Genomic DNA, 17,863 nt, shown 5'->3' on the forward strand with positions numbered 1-17,863 from the left:
TCGGGCCACAAAGCACATCTTGTCCAAAGGGCTTATGAAGAGCAGTCCCAAGAGACTGCCCTGTGCAGATCCCCAGGGTCCCTATGATTTAGCCCCGTGTTAGAGTCCCTTCGATGGTCCCGCACCCAAAGGAACCAAGCATATCACAGCATCTAAAGGTCCAGTGAGTAATGAGTTCCATGCCGAGGCACAGGTGTGCTGTGCGGACACCTCTGCAGGTGTGAAAAGGTCTCCGGAATGTGACCCCAGCCTGCGCCCCCCGCCCGACTGCTCCCCTCCCTCCATCCTCCATGCCAACCAGAGACTCTGCCAAGCATATTTCTGCCTCTGCTCTTCTGTCCAGACCCATTCCTTGTCCAGAATGTTCTCACTCTCCTTTCCACTTCCTGAATCCTGCCTGCCTTCAAAGGCCCCATCGGGTCTCTGTTCCCACACCCCACCCCAGAGAGGCTTCCCCTGGACTCCTGCAGCACGTGTCGGGGGCTCTTCATGGATGTGTGCTGCTCGGTGTTCCAGGTCATTTTACACCTTGGACCTGTACGCTCAGCCAGAGTGTCCTCTGGCACCTGGGCACAGGTGTTTCATCTCTGTAAGGTGTCCCTGTGGCGTCCCCTCTCCTTGTAGAGCAAGGAGACCCTACATAGAACCCTACCCTGCTAGATTTTTGGAGAGGGACTGGAGGTAATCTGTCTGACTCCTGCACTTCACAGGTGCATAGAACTAGGATCCCAAGAATCAGGGATCCCCAACCCCCGGGTCATGGACTGGTACTGGTCCATAGCCTGTTAGAAACCAGGCCACACAGCAGGAGGTGAGCAGCAGACGAGTGAGCGAAGCTTCATCTGTATCTGCAGCCGCTCCCCAGCACTAGTAGCATCACCGCCTCAGCTCCACCTCAGGTCATCAGGCATTAGATTCTCATAGGAGCCCTGGTCCCTTGGTGCCAAAAAGGTTGGGGACCGCTGCTGAGGATAAAGGGACTTGCCCAGGATCCCTTTGTTAATTCATAGCAGTCCAGGTGTTTGTACTAAATTGTATGTTAAAATAAATATATATTAAATACATATAGTGAGTCAGCTTTCTATTTTTAAATCCCGTAAACTCGAAAGGATGGGTGAACATCAGACATCTAGAAGCCAATTACATTTCTTTGTTTGATACAGTAGATAAAGCCAACCCCTGTCTATTCCCTCCTTTGTTCTCTGCTCCCTTTTTCTGCCCTTCCTCCCCAGCCCCCCAAAAGCGGCATGTGTAGGTGTCACATGGTAGCTGTTAGTGGGAGTGCAGATCTCGAGGCAGCGGGAGGTGGGTAGCCGGAGGCCACCCACCAGATAATTAGCCCCTTGGAAAACTGAGGGCGGCAGGCTTCTCTTGCATGAGACACTGCCTGTGCCTAGTTTCTACAAGCCTGATGGCAAGTATTAGGAATTTTTAGACAGAATGCAACATTTATAATCTCACATAGAATGTAAAAGTGGGGGGAGAATAAATTAGAGGGGAAACAAGAAAAGTCAGTGCAGTTTTTTTTTAACTTCTCTTCAGGAGCAGACCTACAGACCTACTCCGTGTATTAGCCGGGTAGGAAGCGTCTGGTCCGTGCCGAGCACTGCACCGGGCACCTGCAGCAGGCGGCAGGGGAGGGGACTCTGGTCGTTGCAGACCTGGCCGTGGTTTTCACTCCGTGACTTGTTCTTCAGATCTTCTCACCTGGGTTCTCACTGCCCTTTACAAACAGGCGGCAGACCTAACATCAGCCTCCTTTCTTTCCAGGACACTATTGAGGACAAACTCGATACCAAGCACTACCCTTACATCTCTACCCGCTCCTCTGCCTCCTTCAGCACCACCGCTGTCAGGTAGGCAGGGGTCCCTGAGAAGCAAGGGGGCAGTAAGTGGGGCTGGCCCTGGCTGGGCGTCAGCTGCCTGGTAGTCTTGTGATGCTGTACGACCCCTGAGGACCCTCCCGCTGTTCCCATGATGGCCAGAGTGCAGGCCAAGTCCTTACAGCTGCCGTGAGGCACGTCCCCCTCCGGCTTCTGTTCCTCTGTTCCTCCCCCGTCCCTTCTCCTGTCTGAGTTCAACCATCCCAGGTCCTCGCTCTTCCTTGAACGTGCCAGGCTTACTTGCGCCTCAGGACCTTTGTTCTTACTTTCCGGGCCGCCTGAAATGATCTGCCCCCAGGTGTATCTGCATGGCCTGCCTCTTACCTCCTTCAGGTCTTCAATCAAGTATTACCCGTTATGATGTTCCCTAACCACCTGTTTAAAATCACAGTGCGCCAGCATATCTAGCAGCAGCATTCATAATCACTCAAAAGTGATTGTGAATGCTGCTGAAATGACCCAAATGTCCATCAACTGGTGAATGATGGAATGTGGTAGATTCATACAATGGAATAGTATTTAACCACAAAAGAGCATGAGGTGCCCATTCATGCTACGATGTGGGTGAACCTCGAAACAGTATGCTAAGTGAAAGGAGAGATCGCAAAAGGTGATCGTATGATTCCATTTGCATGAAACGTCCGGAATGGGGAAATCTGTAAAGACAAAGTAGGTTAGTGGCTGCCAGGGACTCGTGGGGGCGGAGGAATGGGGGATGACAGCTCATGGGTACAGAGTTTCTTTTTGGGACGATGAAAATGGTCTAATATTGACTGTGATGATCATTCACAATTCTGTGATTATACCACAAACCATCGAGTTGTACACTTCAATGAGTGAGCTGTATGATACAGATTGTCACTCGATAAAGATATTGTGGAAAATAAAAATATTGCAGCCTCTCCACAACACTGTTCATCTCCCTTCCCTACTTTATTTTTCTCCGCAGACGACACCACCGCCTAGTGTACTGTGTTTATTTTGTTTACTGCCAGTCTCCCCCGACTAGAACGTCCGCCTCGCGAGGGCAGGGATTTGTGTGTTTTATCCTCAGTGCGTAGAACAGAACCTGGCACATAGCAGATGCTCGGTGTATTGGCTTCCCTTTGGATTAATGAGTGGATTTTAGTTATTAATTAAGAAGGAGGTGAATACATCATCTGCACAGAGCCACATTTCTCAGATGTATTCTCCGTGGTAATGCAGACGATGGAAGTGTGGCTGCCTTGGGTTTACCGGGTTTCCACCATGTGCCTGGCGATGATGCACTTCCCAGCTTCAAGGAGTAAGTAGGGAGCAGTCTGTCCCCGGGCCCCCCACTCTGTGTGTTCTTGGTTGCCCGCAGCACCTTGCAAGGCCTGTGTTTGAAATTCTCTTCCTCTCGTTCTCCGCCTTCCCATAGTCATCCAGAAACTGTCGCTGCTGTGCTCTGCGGGTGACATCTCCATGCGCCCATCCGTGGGACTCGAAGGCCTGCAAGCGCGTTTCACCTCCTGACTCTGTCTGTGCGGTCTAGGTCCCTCCCTGACACACAGCGCCGTCTGGTACCTTGCCCGAGCCAGGGTGCTGCTGAGTTTTTCTCTGACAGCGAGAGCTTCGCTTGGCTCCTGAGAACAGTCAGGCCGAACACATAAGCTTGGACCTGAGTTGCGCCGGGGGGCGCCCCGTGGCACTGTGTAGCGTGCAGTGGAGCCCAGGACTAGCACCTGAGGACATGTGCCTTCGTCCATCTTCTCGTACTTTCCCCGCCCGTCTTCTCTCCTGCCCCTCCTAACATGTCCATTTCCAGGCCTTTTCCGGAGGAGCAGAGGCCTGTGTGGCACATACGGCACACATGTGGCACATTTGTGCACTCCCTCTGATGGCAGCGGAGGCCAAATGTTTATTGCCGACATGGGAGTAAAATGCAACCCCCCAGGTAGTGCCCCACCCCAGCTGGGTGGCGCTGGCAGAACGTCCAGCGGTTGTTCAGGCGAAGAAAGTGACTGAAGGTTTCCATGTTGGCCCACGTGGGCCCCCGGTGCCTTCGAGATTTGGAAAGAGACTAGGATGCTCGTGGCCATTTAAGTCAGGGAGAAGGGCAGAGAGTTCACTGGCCAGAGGAGACTTGCTCTCCTCATTTTGAGTTTTGTTTTGTGTGCCCCATTTTCTTAACTGGGAAACAACCCATTTCTCATTTCTAAGGTAAAAGTCCCTTGAAGAAGCCCAGTAGCAGAGGGGGCACCTCTGGGGAGCGAGGGAACTGAATCGAAACACATGTGTCTCAAGAAGCAATTCAGTGTCACTTCTCCTGGGAAGCCCTCCCCAGTGACGCCGGGACAGCACCAGAACGGCCCTGCCCTGTGATGCCTGTCCCGTGACACGGAGCTCCCCTCTACCGTGGCACAACCCTTCCTTCTCACCAGCCTCTGCCCCACCCCGGTTTAGCCGTGAGCCTTGGTGGGCAAGGGCTGTGACTCCCTCAGGCTGGCTCCTCGGGGCTGAATCGGCCCCAGTCCAGTGAGACACGCAGTACACGTTTGCGCAGTAAAGCCAGGCTTTAGACTGTGTCGTCACTGCTCACGGCCAGCAGAGTGTCCCAGACAGGCCTAGAAACATGTACAGCCGGGGGTGGACACCTAGACGAACGTCATGGAGCATGAGGCTGTTGAACTTAACATGTCAAACTTTGAAGCTGACCTGAACCTGCCTGCCCGCCTGCGGGCTCTGAGAGGTCAGCGAGGTCACAGTGCGGGCGCTCTCAGTGACTCTTCTCCCAGGAGCCAGAGCACCGAGGTTTTGCACTGCAGTTCATTCAGAACGCTTACTAAGCACCTACTGGTCACTGGTGTGCAGATGAATGTGCAAACGAGTCACAGAGGTATGCAGTTACAAGTACTGTAAGAGCATATACACATAATTAATCTCTCTCTCTCTCTCTCTCTCTCTCTCCCCACCTCCACACTCCTCCCCTTCCCTCTCCCCCCCAGTGCCCGCTATGGGCACTGGCATAAGAATAAGGCCCCAGGGGAGTACCGCAGTGGTCCCCGCCTCATTATTTTCATCCTTGGGGGCGTGAGCCTGAATGAGATGCGTTGTGCTTATGAGGTGACCCAGGCCAATGGAAAGTGGGAAGTGCTAATAGGTGAGTGGGCATGTTTTCTAGAGGGAAGGGGCTGCTTCACCGCACTCTGACTCCATTCCACGCTTCGGTGTTCCGTTCCGTCTTCAACTCGCCATCGCCCCTGCAGAGCTTAGTCCTAGGCCCGTTTGTGGCAGAAGCTAAGAGCGAAGGCTTCCTTCCTCGAGCCTGCGCTGTCTCTTCCTGAGAGGCAGCTGCATGTGCTGGAAGGTGCCAGACCACAGACTCCAGCAGCCCCAGGCTCCCTCTCTGCTCTGCCATTGCCCAGCGGGTCACCTGGAACAAGCGCCCCACCTCTCCTTACCTACCAGATGGGGTTGAGAACACCCACTTACAGCCTCGAATCAGGCCTGAGGCGGGACTGTTCGTGTCCTGGCATTGCGCCTCACGCCCAGAATTTGCTCAGTGAATGGGAGTTAAATCACGACCCCCTCCTTTACCTGCCAGTTGGGGTCGGACAGACATGGCGTGCAAGCAGATACTGCCCGAAACATAGCAGCCCGACTGCTGGACTCTGCTAAGGGTGCCCCCCAACCTGGTCCGATAGCTTTCTGGGTCTGTCACACCCTGTCTGGTATTTCCTGTTGGTCTTCCAGAAAAAAAGGAAGCAACTCACACGAGCTGACTTAATGCAGCAGGAGAAGGGCCCCCTCCTTTTTCATGCCTGTAACAGCTTTCCCAATTTCTAGGGCTGGAAGAGAAAGAGTAAACTGAGAAAAACCTTGCTTTTTCCAAATGCCTTCCTTTTTATCCCGTCTTGCCCTTAACAAAATGGAGTAGCACCTGCCCAAGTGCCTCCTGATGTTGATTGGCAAGAGGCTGTCAGCACATACCTGGGCCAGGTCCTGACCTTTCCCATTATCCCAATAAGGTATGTCAGTTTTATACCTCCACTTTGGGGTGACCAAGTCACAGTGCCCCCTGCCCTCCGCCCAGGCTCTCAGAGTGAGCAGATTCTACAGACCAGTCTATACGGCCGTTCCAGCTGGACCTGCCACTGTCTGCCACCTTCTAGATACCGCCATTCAGTGGGGAGATGGACATCTGCCCCCCACAACTCCCTGAAGCTTCCCCTGTCTGGTCGCCATTTCTCCCTGTCCTGTTTCTTCCTTTTTGTTACGTAGGCCCCTGCGACGTAACTCCCTGTCCCCTGCTTGCATACGTGTTGCACTCACGTGTGAGTGACTCTCAGCCCAAACGCAGCCTTCCTGGGCAGAAGCTGTCATAGCCAGGCCCAGGGGAAAATCTCCCTCTTCAGCTTCGGCCCTGGCCTGAGGCTCCCTGTCGGGCAGTGGGAACCTGGGGAGACAAAGTGGTCCGTGAAGGTCCGTGGAGGGGCCTCGCAAAGACAGCCGACGTCCGCCCTGTGGCCTCCCCTGCTTTGTGCATGCCCGCTGTCCTTGCAGTACGCATGCGTGCGTGTGCATGTGTGTGCGTGCGTGTGCGTGCACGTCTTGCTTCCGCGTACCTCATTGGCTGCCTAAAATGTAGGCCTAAGTTGGCATGTTCCTGTGACGTACCTTTGTTCAAGCAGTCAGCTGGCCTCTGTTCTCCCGCAGGTTCTACTCATATTCTTACTCCCACCAAATTTCTCATGGACCTGAGACACCCCGACTTCAGGGAGTCCTCTAGGGTATCTTTTGAGGATCAGGCTCCAACAATGGAGTGAGAGCCAAAGAAACAAAGTAAAAGCAGCTTATTACACAAAAGAAACTCTTCCACTCCGAAGGGTTTTCTTTGATTATTCCGTCACTCTTTTTCTTTTTCCCTTTTTAGTTTATTATTTATTTGATTTTTCTTTAACAAGAAAATGCTTGCAGTTCTTAACACCGATTGAAAATGTGTCCGATGCCACCTTCACGCACCTGCCCCGGGAGCCTCCGGCTCCGGCTTGTCAGCTCCCTCATGCCTTGGGTTCCCTGCCGCTCATCCGACAGCGGCAGCCCACTGGGTTTTAAACCGAGAATGAGAATGGCTGCTACGCACAGTCCTCCAGCCGAGGCTGGAAGTTGAGGGATGCCAGAGGCGCGGCGCCCCAGCCTGCGGGCCCAGGGGTGAATTCGTGAGCACCAGGCAGAGAACACATTGTGTGTCCTGGTTGGGACGTGGTATGAGAACTTGAGAGTGAGGCCAGCAGGTGTTGAGGGACAGGGACAGTCATGTCCAAGAAGGCAGAAGCACTGTGGCGATGCCCCCAGGCACCTGACCGTGGGGAGGACTGTCAGAGCAGACTCCGGGTCAGGGGTAGTTAGGCACGTCGATGCCCTTTTCCTGGGACAGGCACTTATCCCAAGGCAAAATTTCTAAGGGGTAACAGGGCCATAAACCACCATCATTTGGTGAGCTCCAGCCACCCACAGAAAGAGCTCATGTCTCATGTTCCTCTGAGGAAAACAGAACTTAATAGTTATTTGCTCCTCCAGTAATTGCTTTTACTTTAATTCTCCTGTGATCTTTTCAAGACTGGAGCACTCACAGCCCCCTCTCCAACCGAAGCCTCTCGGTAAGAGCTGAGAGCCTTTGGGTAGGAATCTGCTCTTAGCACTGTGAGCTCTTCGAAGGAGCGTCCTCTCTCCCCGCACCCGGGAGCCCACTGTCAGGTGGATCGTCCAGATTCATTCTTCACTCCTTCCTCTCTCTTTCCATCCTTCATTTGTGCTGGGAACCTTGTCTAACGAGTTTGGAAGACTGATATAGAAGAACCCCCCCTGCAGTGTTAGTCGTGCCCTAGCTTCGTGACCCATTCTGTGGCAAGGCCACGTTTTGCGTCCCTGACTCGGTATACTCCATTCACAGTGAAAGCACCCCCTCCCCCTGGGCTGAGCCATGGCCCAGTGAGTCTCAGCCTGTGAGTTGCCTATGAGCAGTGGCAAAACCTGGACTCTGGCCCCAGCTCTGCCACGAGCACCTGTGTGACTGTAGGTCATCCCCACCTCCTGGGCCACAATGTGTGGAACACAGGGAGGCTGGGTCATAGGGCCCCAAGCCTCCTCTGAGCTCTGACCATCCATAATTCAATAATTGATATTGGCGACCCAAACTGTGACCCTCGCTTGCACACTCTGGCGATCCTCAGGGGAATGGTCCATCAGACCCTTAGGTGACGTGAGAAGGTGCTCATTTGTGGGGAGGGAGTGCGCTCATCCACAAAGGACCTGCTCTAGAGGCCAGAACAGGAGGCTAGTTGATCTCCTCCTTTTTTCTTGTGGGTGGAAGAGGGAAGGCTCCCCCAGGGCGGTAATAGCAAGTGGTTGTGAACCAGGACTCTGGCTGGCTGTGGCCCTGGGCTGCCTTCCTCCAGAAAGTGAGGCCAGTGGAGCGTTGAAGAAAAGCAATTGTTAAATAATGAACGTTTAGAAGCACCTCGGTAGGTTGATAATCAGAGATATCTAGTTCTCTGTGCAGATGGCAGGTGGGTGGACCGTGTTTGCTGCTAAATGGACTTTAAGACAAATGTTGAGGCTGCAGCAATAACACCACTTGCAAGCTCCGAAAGAATCACAAACCCAGACCCCAAGGGCTCCTGCTAGGACTCACTCTGGGTTCCCTGCTTCAGAAGTCTCCTTTGCCAACTGTTGTCCTTTGTTGTAGGTTCCGTCAGCAGAGAGGGTCTCAGCTGCCATCAGAGCAGAGAGAACATGAGTAGACTCTGGTTGTGCATCCCTGGCTCCTGAAATGCTTTGTTGCTTTTTAGAAAGTTCAGTTAAGAAAAAGCGAGGACCAGAGCCCTAATGTCAGGGAGCTCAGAAAGCAGATTAGAGTTCAACTTGCCCCTTCCGGCGTGATCGTCCAGGTGACCAGAGACTCGGACCGTGCAAAATGTTAGAGAACCAGGGATGTCTTCTCCCAGATATCGCTATTTTCAGTAATGTAGCTTCAAAGAGAATATGAGTTTTCCCGCTCAGCAGCGATTGAGCGTGTCCCCAGCAGGCCCCCGTGCATGGGTGCCCGTGCCTGGCTCTGTTCTCCCAGTGCCCCCCTCTCCTGGAGCTGGGGCCGGCTCCCCAGGGCTGGGTGGAGGGGAGTGGGTGTGGCCAGCTGCACAGCAGATCCCACCCAGCCTCATCGTAATCCCCACTAGGCACTTATCCTCCAGGTTGTCTGAGAAATGAAATCTGTTGATTAGATCTTCACCTCTACACTCCGGGTGACTTATTAAAAGTACTGGTCATTAGAGAATGTCCAGAGGCTGTCAGAAGCTAATGAAGGGATTGGAAGGCTGGGGAGACCTATTATATGGCACTTAGACTTGGGAGAAAGTTTTGGGCTTTTTTTTATATTGAATATTTTGCTTTATTCCAGATTGGGGTCAGACAAGTTTCATTTTTCAGCGGGGCTCAGATCTTTGAATCTGAATTCAGAGCCAGCCTATTGCCCAGCCGCTGTTTAAGCACTCACTCGCCTGTCCCCTCCTGGGGTCAGGGGGCCACAGGATGCCCAGAACCGAGACTGGTAGCCTGGCTTCTGGGCCTGGCTGCGAGCAAGCACTCCACTGCTCTGGGCTTCATTCTCCCATCTGTGGGCCGGAGCACTGTGTTCCAAACCTGGAGGCCGGCACACTCACCTGGCTGCCCCGAGATAGACACATTTCCAGGTGGCTCCCTGGGTCTTCTGGGTTCTTGGGTGTCTTTCAGCTGAAGCAGCTGATCTGTAAGAACTCATCCAATTTTCAGATTCTGTTAGTGAAGAAAGAAGGATTTTGTCCTAGCAGAGCTAGGATTTTGTCCTAGCAGAGCTCGCTGTGTCTGGCCCACAGCTTCGAGTCTTTTGGATGGCTTTGTTTTTGGAGACCATCCTTCCCATCTCACAATCTTTCGGTTACGTAGAATAAGAGGGACCCTCAGAGCAGTGGAACCCACTTGCTGTTCGATGTGATCAGCCACCTGTGGGTTCAAAAGGAGAACGTTTGCAAAGTGTGGATTAAACTCAACCCTGCTCACTTTGCAATGTTTTTAATGGTGAAAAGCTGGACTGAAGGATTAAAGCAGTACAGACGATTGGCTCTCAGGTACTTCGGGTGAACACCAGCTGGCCCACCCTTTAAAGAGACCAGGTGAGGGAAGGCCCAGGAGCGTGCGTGCCTGCTGCAGAGGATCTTAGAGGCCTTGCGGGTTGCCTGGTCCTCAAAATTTTCTTCTTTTAGTCAAAGACTGGGAACGACAGATGGTCCGTAATCAGATAATATCAGGAAATTCTAGAGAGTGGGTTCCTTGACCCCTTTTGGCCTCCCCCAAATCCTGAATTCGCATCGAAGCAAGGGTAGGGAGCGCTTCGGGTATGGGAGTCTGGTCAGAAGCCCCCTTCAGATTTTTCCTCTAAATCAGGTCTGCTTTCCTCTATCCTAGAACTCAGTGGACAGCTGGGAAGGAGAGCGTTAGGGACCGTTTTCTCTGGCATGTGCGCTGCCGTTGCCTTTACTTGGGAAGCTGCTCAGCCAATCCGTGCACAGCACCTGGTGCTGCTTCTCAGGGTGTAGGCACACAGACTGCATCGAGTGGTGGTTGGAAGGCCCTCTTTCTGGCAGTGGTTCACTGTTCAGAATTGGGGAACGTATGTCCTGCTTCCCCATTTGTAGCACAGCCTTTGACTTTCCTTAGGACTTGAGGGGAGACTGGTAAGGTCACCGAAATGAGTGTCCTTTGGGGAAGAGGAGGTGCCATAACACCACCCAGGGACATACTGCTGAAACCTGTGTCACATTTGCAGAAGGAGCCTCAGGTCTGCAGAATAATGAGTCAGCTTTAGAGCGTGGGGACTGGTGCCTGCTGCGTGGGCATCACACTTGGCACCTCTGGGAAGTAGCACCTCAGAGCAGTGGCTGGGTTTCTGGGCTTGAACTGCAGAGAACAGTGTACTGGAAGAAGCCCCTCACACTGGAGGGGGTTCTACAAGTTTTCTGCCAGTCTAGACTGACCAGGAAGGTCCAAGGCCTGGAGTCCCAGCAGTCCCAGGTCAACCGAGCAAGTAGTGGTCAAAGGTGCAGGGACCCTGGTGTGTGGAGTCACACCCAGCCAGCCAGCCAGAGCCTTCTGCCTGCCCTCGGGGCGGGAATCTGGCATCCTGGGCTCTCTGTCCCCGTCCCCCTCGTCCCGTGAAGGCCCGTCCCCTTGCCCGCATCTCCAGGGAGGCACATTTTCAAGTACGGATCTCTTTTGTTCAGTTCTCTCCCACCAGGATCTCTTTCTTTGAAGCCCACTGCTGCATGCGTGCAGGCCTCATGCTCACACACCAGTCACTTCTGTTCTGTTTGAGTAAGTCCATGTCCGAACCACACGGTCCATGCATCTTTCCTTACTGCACTTACTCGATCTCTCTCTCCTTATGAAAAAGGACTTCATTTATTATTTTTTATTTTTTTATTTTTTGCAGTAGAACTGTATCTAATTCCATTAGCTTAAATTTTTGCAAGCATTTTTAATCTCTTACAATGCGCGGTCTCTGCAAGGTAAGGCCTCAGGTACCCCAGCCCTCCCCCCTTTCACACCTGAGGTCCCACCCACCGTGGCAGTACCAACCAGCGGGCTCCGGAGGTCAGTGGCTTCCCCCAGGGTGCCCTGTCCGTCAGCGTCCTCCCTGCCGGGCACCATTCTTTCCACACAGGCCCGCTCATACTCCTTCCCCATTCCCAACCTTTACCCCTGCCGTATGAGTTGGAATTTCTCTCCCTGGCTTTACCGCGAGTTCAAAACGCAGCTGCCCCTTCCCCCAGCAGATGGCGCTGAGCCCTGAGGGACAGTGTGCGCCTCCTTTGGTACAGCCTGGAACCCTGCCCGAGCCAGAGGACGTGTTTTGTTTATCCACAGTCCCAATGTCTCCCATACCTGTGGTGACAGTCCCCAACCCCAACCCCAACCCCCTCCCTGCTTCCACTGACCAAGATCAGGGTGGGGGCGGGGGAGCGGATGCCGGTCTGGGGATCTAGAAGAGCAGGAAGGAGGAAGCGTTCGGAACGGAGCCCACAGGCTCACTGTCTTTTCTACCTCCCCCAGGATCCACGCACATTCTCACCCCACAGAAACTGCTGGACACGCTGAAGAAACTGAATAAAACAGATGAAGAAATAAGCAGTTAAAAAAATAAGCCTCCCCTCCAAACCCCGAACCCTCTTCCCCCCAGCGCTCCGCAGCCCTGCCGCTGACCGCCTTGGTTACTTTGCTGGCCCTCTCCCTCCGGGCCTCCCCAGCTCTGCACGCCTGGCCGGCGCTGCCGCCACTGCGTTCTCGTGTTCAATGATGCCCTCTTCTCGTTTGAAACAAAAGAAAATAATGCATTGTGTTTTTTAAAAAGAGTATCTTCTATATGTATCCTAAGAGGAGAAGTTCACGTGGAAGTGGCACACTGCAGGAGAAGGTTCGGAACTGTTTAGAATGAATGGACACCTTCTCCCCGTTAGTCACGATTCCGTGACCTTGTACATAGCCCAGTGTGACATGCGCGCATCGCTCGAGTATGGGAAGGTAGACGCTTGGTTGTTTTTCAAAACCTGTCTTGAGTTGTTCCTGTTCTTGTTGGGACTCACAGAGATGTCTGTTCCAGGAGTATTTCAAACTGAGGTTCAACCTGTGGCCTTCACTCCTCCTAACCCTCAGTGCCTGCTGTCGTTCAGATAAGCCGGGAAGTGAAGACCAGGCATCATCTCGGGAGGTCTGAGCTGGAACCGACCTCTTTGCTTTCCCCAGTGGCTCATGCCCCTGATGCCGTGGCTGTGGGCGGGGGCTGGGGTGTCCACCTGAAGTCAGGCTGGGTGCCAGCTGGTGTCCAGCCTGTCACAGGACCCCCACCCCGGCCCGTGTCCACAGCACTGTGATCCTGAGGGAAGGCGTTCTGCAGTCTTAAGTCACCGTGCCCAGACAAGTGAGGAGCGAGCTCCCACTGGGGACCCCTGTCTCTTGGAGAAGCGGGTAGGCCTGATCCCTTTGACCAGACCCCTTCCTTCCCAGGCGTCAGCGCCATCACCTCTTAGCAGGGGTGTCAGTAGCCTGGGTCAAGTTCAAGGGTCAGGAATGGACTAGAACAGAATGGGTTCTGCAGGCTGCTGGTCAGAGGGCCCCTTCCTGTAGAGAGTGTCTGTCCCCTGAGACATCGAACAGCCGGAAGAATAGCCCGTCGGTTTATACAGACCTTTTCCCACTCAGGTTATCCTCAGTTTAAGATACTTCGTAACACTTTAATTTTCGTAGTGCCAGGTCATATGTCGTTGTGCTTGTAAGAGAAAATGGTCATTCTATTCTTTGTATCAAAACTTAGCTGTGTAACACTTAGCTCTAAAGCAAAAATTACAGAAGCCCGTGCAGACAGGATGTCTCGCCGTCCGCAGACTCGGCCGTGCTCGCTCTCCGCGAGCGAGCGCACTATTCGTCCTGCTGCTGTTGTCGGTTAATATAAAGACAGTGGAAGTCACAAAAACGTCCCCTGCCCAGCCCCCCACCGCCCTTTAAGCCCTGCAGACCGTGTGTATATAACTGTCTCGTGACGTCGTTGCAAACGTGGTGTATGCTAGTTCAACGCGCCCCCCTTTCCTTTCGGAATATGTTCCTCGCCCGCCCGGTAGCTGCATCGTGGTGTTCTCTTCCCGAGGCTCTGAAATCTCCCCTCTGCACTCGGATTAGTTTTCAGGTCCGTCTCCCTTCTCCCCCTTAAGATAGCGATCTTATTTCCTTAGGACAGAACTGTAGGTACTTGCATTGGTTTGTTTCTTACTGTCACTGCTTGTTTTGTCCCCTCCCCTCGACCAAACTGCTCATGCTTCAGGATCTTGTCTGTCGAACACGTTGGTTTTTTCTTTCTGTTATTTATATAAAAATAATTTATCAAAAGGATATTTTAAAAAAGCTAGTCTGTCTTGAAACTTGTTTACCTTGAAATTATCAGAATCTCAGTGTTTAAAGGTATTGAAGCACAAACATGTATCATCTCTGTACTGTTCTGTACTAAAGCACTCGAGTCTAATAAATAAATAAATCAGCGCCCATCACGGTGTCCAGAGTGACTCGAGTCTGGTCTTAACTGCAGGGAGCGGAAGGGGGAAGGCTTCAGCACTGGCCCATGGCAGAGGAGACCAGCTGCCTGGCGTGGCTTGGAGTCTTCTGGACCCAGGTCACTGTTACTTGCATTGGGATCTATAGCTCTCTCACGTCTGGGGACTTCAGCCAGACCCTGCTGAGGGGCCTGTACACCCACCTCGGTGTGACACCAGGCATTTGTTCCTGGAAGGCAGAATGGCAGAGTGACTAGGAGCACAGATCTCAGCATCAGGCAGGCCTGGCTCAGATCCACGTGACCTCGATAGGAACTGTGTCCCCTCCTGGGAGTGATGCTTGTGAAGCAGTGATGATATTGAGCTGAAGTATTGCTGGGTGTAGAATTCTTGGTTGACCGTTTTTTTTTTTCCACGCTTTGAGTGTCATTCTAGTGCCCCTGGCCTCCAAGATGTCTCGTAAGAGGTCAGCTGATAATCTTATCAAGGAGCCCTTGCGTGTGATGAGTAGTTTCCGTATTGCTGCTTTCAATATTCTTTTGTCTTTGTCTTTCTCCAGTTTGTGATGTGTCTAGGTCTGAATCTCTTAGAGTTTCTTCAGCCTGGAGTTCATTGAGCTTACTGGGTGTGCAGGTTAATGTTTTTCATCAACTATGGGAAGTTTTCAGCCATTTTTTTTCTTTTTTTACAAATTTATTTATTTTAATTAGTTTCAAGTATACAGTACATTGGTTAGACATCTATATAGTTCATAAAACGATCCCCCTAATTGCTCCCTTCCTCCCCTAGCCATCATATTAATGCTGACTCCATTCCCTACACCTTGCTCCCCATCCCCGTGACCATCTATCAACTACTAATTTGTACTTCTTTAACCCTTCACCCCATTCTCCCAGTGCCCCAATCCCCCTCCCCTCTGTCTGTCACCAAATTGTCCACTATTTTTGTGAGTCCGTTTTTGATTAGTTTGTTCTTTTTGTTCCTCAGATTCCACATGTAAGTGAGGTCATACGGTATTTATCTTTCTCTGCCTGACTTATTTCACTCAGCATGAGAACCTCTAGGCCCATCCATGTCGTTGCAAATGGTAGGATTTCATTTTTTTTTAATGGCTGAGATCCCCTCTCTGGTCACTCATGAGAGGGCACAGCCTTGGACATGCATAGCCTTCCTCACTTCTAGTAATAACTGTGAAGTTAATTTTAAGCCCGAGTTCCCAGGAGTCACCCCTGGGTCAGAGTGTCTTATTGTTCGGTATTTGTTCAGTGTTTAAGCCCCTTGCACTAGTGAGGCCTCAGCCCATGTTGATGGGTCTCTGTGTGGCTTGGGCAATGCTTTTAAGTCTGCCCCACGTCTTGTACTGATTCCGTCTGAGTGGGTGCAGCCTAGCACATGCACCCGGCCTTCCTGCCCCCCACACTGTGATCTCGGGAGTGGGGGGTCTCCTCTTGGCTGTCCCTTGCCCTGGTTCTCTATTAAACTTGCTGCTCAGCCATTTTGCTTGTGTCGTGGAGCTACCAGCCCCCTCTTAATTACTCTCTACCAAGATCTCCAGTGGTGTTGACGACACCCTAAGACATGGCGTTTTCGGAGTTCTGATCCAAGTCATCAGCTCCCTCAGGCAGAGATCTAGAGTTCTTTGCCTTTACAGCTGTCTTTCCCCAGAGCGGAACCCATACACCCTGCACCCAAGCCGGGGGTGAGACCTACTTTTCCCAGAGTGACACCAGGCTCTTGGGGCTGGCAGTGCCTGGTCTCAGCTTGCCCCCACAATGTAGAACTTCCACCCTTTAAGCTAGCCGAGATGGGGGCCACCAGGGTCCAAGCATTCTCACTCTGCCGCATCTGGATAGAGCTTCCACCCTCCAGGTGGGTCTGTGTGGGGAAGTCCTCTCTGTGGGCTTTGCTTGGACTAGAGATTCTGCAGCACAGGGCTGGACAGGATGAGAAAGGCCAGCAGCCTGCCCCTCCCGGGGTAAAACTGTAGCCCCAGACTAGTTGCTGGGAAGGAGGGGGAGCCCCCCGTCTTCTTGATCACACCTACCCAGAGTAGTGCACCCCAGGAAAAACGTCCATGACACAGAACTGGAAGGAAGAGCGAGCATACGTTATCTTCTGACACCAAATACATGTTGCTTTTTCACACTGTTCCTCCAGGTCTCTGACACCAACTGGGCAGCCACTGGCTCACGTCAGTTGTGACACTAACTACTCAAGAGTCCTCACAGATCAAGGGCTCAGTCCCACAAAAGTACCCCCACTTCAGATGCCAGCCACCACTGGGGTGCTCAGGCTATCCACGCTTCTGCCCAGCTGACTGTGAATTTGAGGGTTCCCATGACCCCCTCCTCGTGTTTGATCATCACGGGAACAACTTACGGAACTCAGGAAAGCACTTTACTTTCCATTGCTGATTTATTATAAAGAATCCATCTCAGGAACAGGCACATGGAAGAGCTGCATGGGGCAAGGTATAGGGAGTGGGGGTGGCCCAGAGCTTCCATGCGCCCCCAGGCACACCACCCTCCCAACACCTCGATGTGTTCACCAACCTGGAAGCTCCCAAGCCCCATGGTTTAGGAGTGTTTATGGAGGCTTCACCAAGTGGGCAGGATTGATTAAATCACTGCCCGCTGGTTATTGAACTCAACCTCTAGCCCCCCTCTCCTCTCCAGAGGAGGGGGGGGAGGGCGGGCCGTGGTCTGCTGAAAGTTCTAACCCTCTGACTATTATGTGCTTAGTCGTTCTGTGAGCAGCTCCCATCCTGAGGCTGTGCCCCACCCAAGACCACCTTATTAGCATAAATTCAGGTGTGGTCCAAAAGGGGCTTGTTATGAATAACAAAAGATTCCTCTCACTCAAAAAATTCCAAGGATTTTAGAAGCGCCATGCCTGGAATCTGGGGGCAAAGAGCAAATATATATATTTCTTATCGGACTATAGCAGATAAGGGAGTAGTCATCGCTCAAATACCACACTCATCTGTGTGGAGATTGAGATTTTCTTGAATGAATGGTTTTCCATTTATTGTAGGCCCTTAGAACCATTTCCAGACACTTTAAATGATTGTTTCCTATTTAAAAAAGAATCTTCACCAGTGAAATTGTTGTTTTGCTGAGGAGGGGGTCTATCGGGCTCCTTACTGTGCTATTCAGGAATCCTTCAGTGTGGTCTTAGCAAGTGTTTAGTGAGCACCTGCTATGTGCCAACTTTCATCCTAGGCTCTGGGGATTCAGTCACGAACAAGACAGCCTGGGTCCTCATGAGCTCACACTGCGGGCCGGGGGAGTGGTGGGGGGTAGTATTTTATCACACACCCTGGATGAATGAATCTCTGTCATGTGCCCCATAGAGATGGGCAAGGCGTCCAGCAGGTTAATGATGCCTGGCCTCCCTGTCCCCTCAGAGGGCAGAGATGGCTTTCTTCCCTCCAGAGCCTCCCACAGGTGGCAGTGCCCCAGCCCACCGCCACTGCCCTGGGCTGAGGCACCAGTCGGCCGGGCTGAGTGTGCTGAACTGACTCCTCCCAGAGGACCCAGACCACAAAGTCCAGCAGCTCCAGCGGCTCTGGGCCCACCACAACCGTCCCCAGCGTAGGACACACGGGCAGTTCGAAAAGCAGCAATGAGATGATGTCACTGGGGCTGGGGATGGCCGGTGGTCCCAGAATAGGGGGCTTTGGAGAGGATCTCCAAACAAACTCCAGAACAGGATATCCTCCGACCTGTGGCATCCCCATCCCCGCCACCACACCTGGACGGCTGGCCTGCAAGTCCAGCTGGTCACTCTTGCCGCGTGACTGCAGCCACATTTATAAGCCTGGCCCTGACCCCCAGGAGCAACCCTGGTGCTAACAGTCCCAGAGCTGACACCTCCCATGGG

At 52.6% G+C, this 17,863-nt stretch overlaps 1 protein-coding gene across 6 annotated transcripts in view; it reads left to right on the top strand.

Moving 5' to 3' along the window:
- STXBP1 (syntaxin binding protein 1) overlaps positions 1-13,987 on the top strand; it is a 61,387-nt gene extending 47,400 nt beyond the window's left edge. For 2 of the 6 annotated variants that reach the window (XM_039861729.1, XM_039861731.1), the window contains exons 17-20: positions 1,771-1,856; positions 4,853-5,007; positions 6,564-6,689; positions 11,994-13,987. In XM_039861729.1, coding sequence (XP_039717663.1) covers positions 1,771-1,856; positions 4,853-5,007; positions 6,564-6,673 — 351 coding nt within the window. In that variant the 3' untranslated portion in view covers positions 6,674-6,689; positions 11,994-13,987. Of the gene's footprint in view, positions 1-1,770; positions 1,857-2,181; positions 2,793-4,852; positions 5,008-6,563; positions 6,690-11,993 lie in introns of those variants that run through there. The other 4 variants (XM_039861730.1, XM_039861733.1, XM_039861732.1 and 1 more) reach the window with 4 other exon arrangements.
- Positions 13,988-17,863: the final 3,876 nt, after the last annotated feature.

This window comes from Pteropus medius, unplaced genomic scaffold (assembly GCF_902729225.1).
Source record: "Pteropus medius unplaced genomic scaffold, Ma_sr-lr_union100, whole genome shotgun sequence".
In the NCBI taxonomy this organism is placed as follows: Eukaryota; Metazoa; Chordata; class Mammalia; order Chiroptera; family Pteropodidae; genus Pteropus; species Pteropus medius.